This window comes from Poecilia reticulata, chromosome 15 (assembly GCF_904066995.2).
Source record: "Poecilia reticulata chromosome 15, P_reticulata-male-v2, whole genome shotgun sequence".
In the NCBI taxonomy this organism is placed as follows: Eukaryota; Metazoa; Chordata; class Actinopteri; order Cyprinodontiformes; family Poeciliidae; genus Poecilia; species Poecilia reticulata.
The window spans coordinates 29,484,973-29,497,460 of NC_088844.1; the positions used below are offsets into that span (position 1 = coordinate 29,484,973).

The following is a 12,488-nucleotide window of genomic DNA, read 5'->3' on the forward strand; positions in this document are numbered from 1 at the left end:
GTGCTGCAGACTGTGAAGTCAGCGGGCAGCCCTCCTCTCAAGGCCTAAGAGTTACGAGGCTGGACAATGTCCAGGTCGGTACCTTACTCTGACCGCTGACCCCTCCAGATAGACAGCTAAGAATCATTTCACCAAGTTGGTGTTATAATATTATTCCGACACAATACATTAAACATTGTTCTCTGAGGACAATTTTATTATTTAGTTTTATTTTTCAGCTTCTCCTCCTTCAGGAAAGTCATGATTCCACTTTTAGCATACAAAGAAGTTGTTCCCATGTTGTTATTTCAGTGAGACCTCTCTTTACTGGTTTTTCTTTAAAGGTGTAGGAAGCTCAAAAAGAAAACAAAACAAACATCAGTATTTCTTAAAACAAATTATTTCTCACTTGTGAGGTTTAAACCTAACATTAGTAGCATTAAAATTATTTTGCATACATTGATTTCTTACAGGAATTCAATTTCTTTTATGGTTTTACTTAACGTCTTAAACTGCATGCACATGTCTCTAGCATTTCATCAATTTGGACTGGGGGTTTGTGTTTTTGGGGTGTGGTAGAGTCTGATCATGCTGAAGATTTCTCCTATTTGTGGTCTCCTCACTCCACCACCCCTCTTGTCGCCCCGTGCAACATTCTTTGAAGGGCAGTTTCTTGCCCAGTGACCAATATTGCCACAAATCCAGCAGCCTTTTGAATACCGTAGATTTTGTGGGGTGTTATTTTGGGGTCTTCGCCTATCGTGACCTCCTCTGCCTCTGCCTCTTCCACGGCCTTTTGTCCGGTCGTTGGAAAAGGCAGAGGTATATAAACCTCCAAATTTCTCCAGGTGAAAACATCTGATCCTTTCACAGCTTTCCTGACCTCTTCTAAGGTACAGGGTCTAAAGATATATAAGTTTTGTGTCCCTTCCTTTAGGGAAGGATACAGTCGTGTTGCTGGAACAGCAGCGGCTGATACTGGGGCAGACGGAGCTGCTGAAGCAGCCAGGGGAGAGGTGGCTGCAGGAGCTTGCTCTCCCTGCACCGCTGCAGAATTCCGTGTGCTTGGAATTACTTTATTTTCTTCCTTCTCTATAATTAAGTTTTTAGATTCATTTAACCATAATTTAGCACACCTCAGCTCATTCTCCTTTTTTTTTTATTTTTTTTTTTTTTTTATTCCCATTTTTCTTTCTACACTACTCTCCAAAATTCCCACAATTGTTTGCCATTGATCGATTTTTAGCTTTCCATCTATTTTATATTTCTTTCTCCATTTTTTCATGTGTACAGTGCTACCAGGAAACCTGGACAGCATGTACTTTTCATCCCCATCGGCGCCCTTACCGAGTGATGAATTACAAGAATGTTTATTTCCCATATTTAAAACACTTGCAATTTCAGCTTAAAAATATTATTTATTTGAAATTATTTAAATTTGGTCCAGGTTCGTTGACTCCTAGGGAGTCCTATGAACTGGAGCTCTTTTCAGTGGGCCAGCAATTAAAATACCTTGTTGTGGTATTCCCCGCTTCGACTCTTTCGAGTGGGAGAATCTTGCCTATTGCATCCACAAGAGGTTTGCTGCTTAAATCCACTGTTTTATATGAGGTAAAACACAGAGCGGTATTTAAACCTCCAATCACTCTCACACACACAAAGCAGCAATAGCAAACCAGCAATATAAGCACAGTAATGACTCTATGATTTAGCGCAACATTATCTGTTTTTGCCTTGTCAGAAAACTCAGCACCAGTCATGTTTTACCCATCAAAAAATCAAAACCACACAGCAATGACAAGCTTCCTATCCGCCTGAGGACGTGCCCTTATGGGGTCTCCTCGAACAGAGTTTTAGCAGAGCGACATCATACAAGGATTCTCAGACCTCAGAGTTTTAGCAGAGCGACATCATACAAGGATTCTCAAACCACAGAGTTTTAGCAGAGCGACATCATACAAGGATTCTCAAACCACAGAGTTTTAGCAGAGCGACATCATACAAGGGAACTCAAACCACTAAAATAGCCATTTTAAAATTCACCTACGTTTCTGTAGTTTTCGGGTTGTCCAGTCGGATCTCGTCACTCCGCCGTTGGCAGACAAAGTCGGACCTACGGCGCTGGCCCAGCGAAGAATTCTACTTCCTGGGTCTTTCTTTCCAGGTCCAAATGACTTCTGGCCATGCATGGATTCAGCGCGTCTTCCTCTGCCTGACAGCGGTCGGTATGAGAGATCCCGGGTTTCGGCACCAAAATGATAGGTATTTTCCTAGAACCTACATAAAAGAACCACAGACAACGTATATGAATTTATGACTAAACTTCTGCAAGCAAAAGGAGAAGACTCTGTCAACTGCTTCTCAGAGCTGTTCACAGAGCGTTCTGCTTCTCTTTGGATACAGCTTGTCTTTTATTCTCAAACTTCAAAGAGGGAGGATAGGCAAGATAGACAGCAGAGGAAAAACAGCAAAGGTCGTAAAACATTTTACCTAAACAAAGCAAAGGTCGTAAACCAATTTAACATCTGGCCCCTGATCTGAGCCCGGTTCAAATCTCGGTCAAACTGTTTCACATGAAGATAACAGGCAGCTGTGACTTCCAGGTCAGTTCACACATACAGTTTAAACAAGAGAACACTTTAACCTGAAAGTAACAACAAAATGATAATACCAAAAAATCTCTATCACTATATGGTTATTTATTTTGTAATAGTGATCAGAATTATATATCTGTAAACTACATTTTACATAAACAACAGTCCTATCTTGACTTCACTTGTCCTGTATTGTTGAAATTATCTGTGTTCCCACTTGTGTTTTATTGTAGGATGTTGACTTCTGATGCTTGCACTTTTTCTGTTCTTATGTATAGAGCATCATGAATATATGTGCAGTGCTATAAAAATGAAATACAAAACAGATTGCTTCTTCTCTGGCTTTTTTGTCTAACTTAAATGTTCCAAATCATCAAACAAATTTTTTATAACACACATAAATAGAAAGTAAATGATAAAACTGCTTTTAAAAGATGAGTTCATTTATTACAGTAAAAAAAGCTTGTGAAAATGTGAGTGAATAAAAATTATTTAATCATTCTTATTCTCCTTCCTATCATTCTTAACATTATGATAATATATTAAGAATTATATCATTCTTAACATTAATCATTTTCATGATTCCTGCTTTACTTATGAAATTATACAGCTCAAAAGGTCTTTAAACAAACAAGTTTATGTACATATATAATAAATATACACAATCACAAGAGCTTACACATATATATCCAAACATGCTGAGTATGAAGTGCATAACAGAAGTTAAACCTAAACTTCTTCATGCTGCAGATTAACTGAATGCATGTTTTAAGAACAAATTAAAAGAGAAAAACATTAAGCTCGTTATTCCATGTAAAACAAACTAGAACCTGTGGGTCCAGATTTTATTTTATGCATTTTTCATAGTTATATCATGCTGTATATTATACAACAGACCTCAGAAGGGCACAAAAATCTGTTTAACATTCCAAGAGAGAAATCCTACATGTGAGTTTACAAGAACCTGGAAAGAGGTCACACTGCTGTATTATAGAAAATGGAGGATTTACAAATTTTAAGCCTAATCCAACCAAACAGTTGAAAGTCACAATAACCATTAAATAATCTCCTGAAAAAGAGAAAGTTGCTGATGTATGTACAATTTACCCAAAACCAACACAGTCCATGTTTATTTGAACTGACCACCTAGTCACCCTGCAAAGTGATTAATGTTGTTATTGATCCAAAGTTATGTCAATGATCACCAATTGTATATCTATTATTTTTTATTTAATTAATTAACCTATTTATTTAATATTGAAACGTGTGACGTGTAAATATTTGTTTACTCTTAAAATAGCTTGAAAGCTTCAGTCTTGATGGTAACATGAATTATTACTATCATACATTTAAAAATACAGAATGAAAGTAAATTCATAGGACAAAACGTGACAACAGCAAACCAAAGGCCAACAAGGCAATATAATAAAGGTAGGATTTTATTTTCTAAGGTGTCAGAAAATAAAAAATAGAAATACTTTGATAGTAATTAAGCCACATTACCTTCATAAATTATGCGAGAGGCACGGTATGAAATGAGGATAAAATATATCGGTGAAGGAATATGGCTGTTAAATTATGTCTACTTTCCAAAGCATGTTTCTGAACAAGCCTGTTTGTTCAAAGGTGTTATCTGCATCTCCATCCCCTTTAGCGAATTGACACTTTTTTGTTAAAAACAAAAAACACCTCAAGGAAATGTAAACTGAAGATATCAGTTAAAATGTTCCTGTCTCCATCAACTTTTACCTGTGCATTTCTCCAAAAGGTGCATAAAAATGTTGATGGAAGTAAAACTACTGACAGCAGATTTTTAAAGCTCTGCCAGGTCAGCAATTCCCAAAGTCAGGGATTTAAATCTCCTCCATGTCTTTGTCTCTTCTTGGCTGCATAAATGCTGCTGTTCTCCTTTCTGAGCCTAATGCTGTCGACCTTTTTTACATCATCGCCTACAAAACATGATGTAGGCATCATGTTTTGATGATGCCTACATCATCGCATCATCAAAACAAGACTCAAATGTCACATTTTCTCAGTATTGAAGCTTCTTGTTTTCCTTTGTTCAGCCCTGAGTGTTCCTGCTCCAGGCAGATCCACTTCCTGTTCTCTTCAGTTGCACGTCCTTATTTTAATCATTAGATGTCATTTTTGTTTTTGTGTCCTTGTTTCATTTCAATTTCATGAAACTTAAGCTGAATAAAGTGAAACACTACCACATGCTTTAAGCTTACTTTTTTATTAGTCTTCAAAGACAGGGTACAAATAATCACCTTCATCTGTAACATTCAATCCAGCTGGTTATGTTCAAATGCAAGAGCAGGAAAGTTTAAAGGTAAAAACACAACCATGCTACAGCTAATGAAACAGATATACAAGAAACGTAAAAAATAGAATCTCTTTTGTGCAGATTTACATTTTTACAAACCTTAATGCAAAATAAGCAGGGATTTTTCTGCTGGTGTTTTTGAAAGAGGGATGTTTCAGTGAATTAACCTGTAAATTTCTCCTGGGTTCAGGGCGGCTTCACAGGGAGGAAGTTCTAGTTCAGAGTTCTGCGTTTGTGTGATTTTAAATAGTCATCTAAAGGGAAACCATGGCAGCGTCCCATTCAACAGCAAATGGATCGATGGCGTGTTCTGAATCCTCTTCTTCCACCATGTGACCTTTCTGGCTCACCGAGAGGCAGAGAGAAGAAATAATTTGGATAATGAATGTCTTTTATTGTTGAATTTTGTCCTTTATTGTCCTCTTTCTTGTTTCCCATTTATTCAGTCATTTTTTCTCCCTTCAGGACTTCTTCATCATTCATTCCCATCCCTTCTTTCTCAGTCTCTCCTGTCTCTGGTCCAGGACTGGATGGCAGCAGCTCCACGTCCTTGGAGCTGCTCGTGCTGGCCGCCCTGGCGATCCTGGTGAGTGTCTGCTCGTATGGTGAGGGCAGGTAGACCATGAGGAACACCCCGTCTGACACGTCCTGTTCAGAGCTGCTGCTGGGAAACTGGCCCCTGCTGCGGCGCAGGGAGGACAGCAGCTCGCAGTTCCTCTCCGGGTCCTGCAGGTCTTCCAGGGCGATCACGTTGGCCAAATCCAGCTTCCCATCCAGGTGGAAGCCCCGCCGGCGCCGACAGATCAGAAAGCCGAGAATGCTCACGAAAAGGACGAGGAAGGAAGCCGTTCCTATGGCGATGTAGGTGATGGATCTGGTGCTGATGATGGCCTCACCTGAACCTTGACCCTAAGAGCCAGACACAGTTAGGACCAGAAAATAATCACATCATACACACACAAAGATACACACATGTCCATCCATACATGCATTCATCTGTCTGATAAACAGAGAGACAACATCTGGCCACTAGAGGGCGCTGTAAGTCAAAGATTTACTTTGTCCTCTTTAAAGACGTTAATCTGCTCATGTAAACTGTGAGGATTACAGGAAGAACAGCTGTTCTTCTTTATCATTTCCTAATTGATTTAAATGTTGATGGTTGTTCTGGTTGGGAGAAAAAAAAACGGAAATCTTTGTCTTGATGTTGAGTAAAACTGTAAAACATGGTATGAATATTTGTCTAAATTATGCTTTGAAAAATGTTTCAATTATAAAATTATTTTTAGAAACTAAGAAAGAGATTTACTTTATTTAAGTTTTATTTAAATATATATTGTTTAGGATAAACTTTAGCCACCACAGATATTTATGTCCCGGTGTAATGTAGTCCAATAACCAGCCTGTTCAATTTAAAATAAGAAATGTTTTAAGTGTAAATGTAAGTATTTGTCTGCTCATTCTGCTGCCTCGATTTTCTGAAACCAGAACCAAACAGATAAAAAATGATCCTTCAGATGAGCAACATCCATAAGAAGTAACACAAACTGCTACAGGAAAGCAGCAAAAGTAAAAGGTTTCAGTCTTTGGATTTAAACTGGAGATTTTTTCTTTCCTAATTCAACCTGAAAAGCTCATCTGAAAATAAAAGCCTACATGCTTAGTTGTGGTTCATTAGGATTTTCCTGTGTAAAGCAGCAGAGCATCGACAGACTGCATGGACTCACCGCAGCCTGTCTGTCGGTGGACGGCAGCGGTGACGGGACAGTGGACCAGTCCAGAGAGTCCCGACCTGCAGGTCCAAACCTCATCCAGCTGCTCTCCAGCAGAGACCGCATGGTGGGCTGGAGGAGGATCCAAAGTCCTGCTGAAACCAGAGGCCACAGCGGCCGCAAGCAGACGGACAGTAAAGGTGGAGCAAAGAGACGCAGCGGAGAAGGTGTCTGCTCACAGCTGTGAGGGATTCACTGAGAGCAGCGGCGAAGTGATCAGGCTGAAATAAAAAGTGACGAGTGGGAGGAGAGAAATGAGGGCAGCAGACAGAGAGAGAGAATCCAGCAGAGGAACAGAGACGTCACTGGTTCTGATGGGCAGATTATCAGAACGACACCACAGCTGGACTCATGAATCAATTCACTGCAAACAGAAAATAAGTTTCATCCTGATCGATCAACGCAAATGATCCACTTTAATCAAAAATCTGATGTTTTGAATAGCAGAAAGTTCAGAATGAATCCAGTCCAGTAAAAGAAAAGCTCCCAGGAGAGACTGAGGCAGATCAGAGTCAAAACCCTTTTAATCTGGATGTTTTAGGATCTTTGTTAAAAGCAACAACAGTTTGTTCAAATTTCTTGAGCTGAAACTTGATGGTTCTGATTCTGCTGGAGGTTTCTTCCTGTTAAAGGGGAATCTTTCCTCTCCGCTGTCGCTACATGCATGCTTGAAATGAGGAACTGCTGCAAAGGCAAGGACACAACGCAGGTCAGTCTACTCTCACTATGTCCAGGAGTGAATGCTGCAAATCACTGACTCAGTCAATCTGCTGGGCTTCCTTAGGTCAGGGCCAGATGTGTCTCTTGTCCTACACACTTGACCTAAATCACAAAACTCTCTCACTAGCATGCAGTCAGTCCTGCAGAGCTCTGCTGATGAGCCAATATTGGACTCCAGTGTGATGACACAGAGACGTCTAAAGGTTTGAGACCAATGCCTCACATAGAAAACTTGTTAAACCACTTTTAGTAATGAACTGAACTTGATGGACTGTTTGATAACTTTTTTCTGTAAAGTGCCTTGAGATGCTGTGTGTTAATGGTGATAATCTTTAGCTTTCAGCTCCATCCATGTTCTCTGTCCTGAGTTCCAGTGATCATGAATTAGATCCTTTCAGCAGAGCTGAACCTCCCTAAAACGGTGGTTGGACTGCGTTGGAGATGAGGTGAGCGACTTCTGGAGACTCCTGGTCTCTTCAGATACAAAGGAAAGGAGACCCCAGAGCCGAGAAGGACTCCGTTGAGGAGCAGCGTTTGGAATCATCCAGGAGGAGATGGGACGTCGCTGGAGGAAGAAATGATGTGAGCTGATCCCAAAAGGAGGGACGGATGTGAGTTCCTGAAGAGTTATTCAGGACATCATTCACATAAGACACTGAGGGGAGTTTAAAGAGTCTTGTTGAAATACTGGAATTAAAAATTTGGTGTCACATTGTAATTATTATTCCTATATTTCAACATACAGAAGAAGACAAAAAAAATCTCTAACTACCTTCTGCACCTCATAACACTTTATTCCTTCACTTTCTTTCTTTATTGGATGAGATTAAAAGATGACAAACATGGTGCAGATTAGAAAGACTCAAAATACCAGTTTGGTTGGTGCAGCATGTTTCTGACCCCTCAGTACCAGAACCGTCCACTTCAGAAACTGTGCCACATGTCTGGGTCACATAAATACTTTCTCTGGCCGAGTCAAACACCAGGTCAGCCGCGTCAAAGCTGCTTTCACTGCTCCACTCCTCGAGTACCAGACACACAGCTTTCCTTCTGTAATCAGAACCGTCATCTGTCAACCACACAGCCAGTCATGAATCAGTCTGAACACACTAACATCTGATCTCCACTCAGTGACAGCAGACGAGGTCAGACTCGGTTTTTTTAGCTTCCTACTAATCTGTCACTGAAGTCACCAAACTATTGATGATTTCTCTGTTTATTACAGGAGGAGTTAAGATGAGGGTTTTCAAGCAAAATAGAAAAGCAAAATGCTAATAATTTAGCAAATAAAATTGACAGATGATGTTTGGACAGAAGATCTTTAATCACAAGGTCTGAAACTTCCAGCCAAAACTTTGGGTTAAATGTGTGAAATCCAGACAGAAGGAACAAAAACTGGGAATATCGGAAGAGCACAAACAAATAAAAATCAGGATGAAGCAGGAGGAGGAAAATCAGTTTGTGTTGAATGTTTGCATGACAGACACATTAGTCAACAGCTTTTTTTTAGTCATGGACTTAACACCAACTAAATCCTTTCTGTTCACTGCTGATCACACTGATGGCTGACAACATCTGTCCACTTGCTGCTGGCCCTGAAACAGCTGGAACTAGGACAGGTCAGGGTCACTGGGAGGGGACAGAATGAGACGGAGAGACAAAAAACACCCTCATTGTTCAGCCTGTAATCACTGCTTCACAGAGACAGACTGGTGGCTTTTTCATCCTTACAGGTCAGTCAGATGGTTTCATAGCTTTTGGTGATACAAAATTATTTTTGCATCACCAACTCTCCACATTTTATGCAATCAAACACTTTGTGATCACTTTCATTCAGATGCAAAACAAAACATTTATAAGTCCATCCATCCATCCATCTTATCCGGGGTCGGGTCTCGGGGGCAGCAGCTTCAGAAGGGAGGCCCAGACTTCCCTCCCCAGCCTCTTCCAGTTCCTCCAGGAATCCCAAGGCGTTCCCAGGCCATAGAGAGACATCGTCCCTCCAGCGTGTCCTGGGTCTCCCCTCCTCCCGGTGGGACCTGAACTCCTCACCAGGGAGGCGTCCAGGAGGCATCCTGACCAGATGCCCGAGTCTCAACTGGCTCCTCTCGACGTGGAGGAGCAGCGGCTCTACTCTGAGTCCCTCCAGGATGACCGAGCTTCTCTCTCTAAGGGAGAGCCCAGCCACCCTGCGGAGGAGGAAACCCATTTCGGCCGCTTATATCCGTGATCTCGTTCTTTCGGTCATGACCCAAAGCTCATGTCCATAGATGAGGGTGGGAACGTAGATCGACCGGTAAATCGAGAGCTTCGCTTTTTGGCTCAGCTCTCTCTTCACCACGACGGACCGGTACAGCGCCCGCTTCACGGCAGACGCTGCCCCAATCCGCCTGTCGATCTCCTGCTCCCTTCTTCCCTCATTCGTGAACAAGATCCCCAGATACTTAAACTCCTCCACTTTAAGTATAACTTTTATAAGTCTCTAATTTATTAATATCAGCTAACCATTAGGTTTTATATGACCAGACACCATGTTACCTGTAAGGTGTCTGAAATGTTCTTCATCCTGCAGTTATTTCTCCAAACACCTGATTTGATTTTAGTTATAAAACATCAGAAGGAGTCAAAGAGTCTCGGTGTCTGTCAGACTCAACAAGGCGTCTAAATGCTAACTGGACTTTTACTGGGTAAGATGAAAATCCTCTGGAAATATTATTGTAAGAGAGCCACACGTTGTTTTCTACATTCAAAACCAGTTTTAGTTTCTGAAATAAAAGGAATTCAAATTAGAGACTGATTCTGGATTGTCCAGTAAAAACTGATTCGACACCAACCGGTTGGGTTTGAGTCGTTTCATCAGTCAGAGAAAACTGGAACGAATGGAGTGAATGAAGCAGTAATGAAGAATGAGAAAGTACTTAGTAGAAATGAATGAGTGAGTAAATCTCCTTAGGAGAATCAGAAACCAACTGGCCTTCCTGTCCTCAATATGGTCCAAGTGAGAGCCGCTCACATCAGTGCCACACGCCTCGGTCATAATCCATCCTAAAGTGGACTTTGGTGTTAATGGAGGTCAGAGCAGCTCCAGCTTAGAGTGGTTTTCTCTGTAGACTCATCTAGTGAAACTATTCTGTGCGGCTTGTAGAAACACTTGGATCCAAATCAAAAAAGGAGGTCAGAGCGTGTTGTGTGGAGAGCAGACGGTGAAAGGATGAGCCGATTGTCTCAACCGTCTCTGGAACAACAGCTCTGCTGAGATCTGCTCACCCTGGATCCAAACCGGCCGCCTCGACGTTGAGGGCAAATTTACCAAACCTAACGATTCACACACGTCGACTGATTCTCGTTTGTTTGAGCTCCTTTAATGGTGTGATCATTTTGATAAAACATCAGTTGGACCCAATGATAAGAACATCACAGGACCTGGAGAGCTGCCAGCCAGCCAGCCAGAGGCCGTTGCTGTCATGTGGTGTGAACCACTGAGTTTCTAACTCTTATGATCCAACATCAACAGATGTCACCATGACAACACACTAAGACCTTCCTATCGATGATCAAAGTGAGCTAAAAACTGTCTGATCTTTACTGGGATAGAGCCGTCTTAATATCTCTGCAGATCCCACACATCCTGGACACAAACTATTTAGACTTTCAACTTTAGATTCACGCTACAGAGCATTATTTTCAGTTATCATCCATGCTTTGGCCCCACATTTTACTCCTTTATAAAGAAGACAAGAGTCAGCAGAATCTGGTTGTATTTTAAATGAAGACATTCAATCAGGAACAGAAGATGTTGAACACGTTTCAGGAGATTTTAACCTGCAGCTTTCTGTTTCAGCCGCAGACGGATCAGGAACAAACAGTGACAGCAGTAACACCATAACCAGCTCCACGTTTCTCACATGTCAAATTTCAAACTAAATGATCTTCACAGTGAGAGAAGAAGCATAAAAACATCACAGATTTAAAGAAGAGGCCATAAATCCATATTCTGCATGTTGTATTTGGTTTAAATAAATACCTCAGTGTTGAAAGTTTAACAGGAGTGACATTCAGCGATACAGAGACAGACACAAAGAGCTGAAGCTAGAAAAGAGACGACCAAACAGTCGGATTAAATCCGCAGTAAGTCGCCTGTTTGATTCTGAAATGAAAAGTTTGTGGTCCAGAGACTGAAGCTGGACTCACAGATCCTTCAGACTTCCTGCTAACAGAAATGATGATAAGCAACAGGTTATTAAATCCTCCCCCAAAGGCACCCTGTGGATTTTTTTTTATTTTATAATTTTTGTTTTAAAGCAAATAAGCCGTTTTCTCTGCTCCAGCAGCAGCAACATGAATGCACATGCACAAGGGCAACAAAATGCACATTTCTGTTGACTGCAGAAACTTTGAGAAATCTACAAAATACGTAGTAAAAGGTGGGAAAAGTCTCAGAGGAATGCTGCGATGCACAAGGAAGCATCACAAAGTGACAATAAATATGGAGGCGGAGCAGCAACACAACATCAAGATGACTAGAAACAGGAAACAGAAGAGCTCTGAATATTATCAAGTAAATAAAAGCCATTCAGAAAATCAGACTTTAACAAGGAACCAGAGCAAAAATGGCACGTTTATATTTAAATGCTCTCCATCGTACAAACAATTACAAACTTTATTCATTTAATCAGCAGTTCCTCCGTCCAGCTGACCGAGTCGTCTCTCTGTGAAAGGGTCGTTTCTTTCCCTGAGTGTGTCCTTCACTCAGCCACACCCCGTCGACCCCTGTGATGTCACATGGTGATGTCATACAGTCTGCCGACCCGGCCGAGCCACTCGCGCAGCGCCTGCCGGACCCGCGCGTCGGTGACGTGGCAGGAGAGCTGGCTGAGGCACGGGTAGAGCGCCGGCTGGAGCGCCAGGAAGCTGGAGTCCGACAGGAGGAGCACCTGGTTCAGGAGAGTCAGAACCATGTTGGTCCACGCCTGCAGAGAGAGACGGGTCAAAGGTCAGAACTGGGGCATCAACTTGTTGCAACACGTTTCATCTCCGGCTGCTGTGGTTCTCTTCCTCTCTGCTCTGAGTCAAACCAACCTGTTCCCCTCCTGACCT

The 12,488-nt window shown here is 41.6% G+C and overlaps 2 protein-coding genes across 5 annotated transcripts in view; both read right to left on the reverse strand.

Moving 5' to 3' along the window:
• Positions 1-4,790: 4,790 nt before the first annotated feature.
• On the reverse strand, positions 4,791-6,905 carry LOC145555068 (uncharacterized). The gene is made up of 2 exons (XM_081616294.1): positions 6,627-6,905; positions 4,791-5,808 (listed from the first exon to the last, which is right to left on the reverse strand). The coding sequence occupies exons 1-2, from the start codon at positions 6,735-6,737 to the stop codon at positions 5,338-5,340; spliced, it is 582 nt and encodes a 193-aa protein (XP_081472420.1). The 5' UTR covers positions 6,738-6,905; the 3' UTR covers positions 4,791-5,337.
• A 4,227-nt stretch (positions 6,906-11,132) lies between these two features.
• Positions 11,133-12,488, reverse strand: part of arfgef3 (ARFGEF family member 3) — a 35,664-nt gene continuing 34,308 nt past the window's right edge. For all 4 annotated transcript variants that reach the window (XM_008430113.2, XM_008430115.3, XM_008430114.2 and 1 more), the window contains one exon: positions 11,133-12,361. In XM_008430113.2, coding sequence (XP_008428335.2) covers positions 12,170-12,361 — 192 coding nt within the window. In that variant the 3' untranslated portion in view covers positions 11,133-12,169. The remainder of the gene's footprint in view (positions 12,362-12,488) is intronic.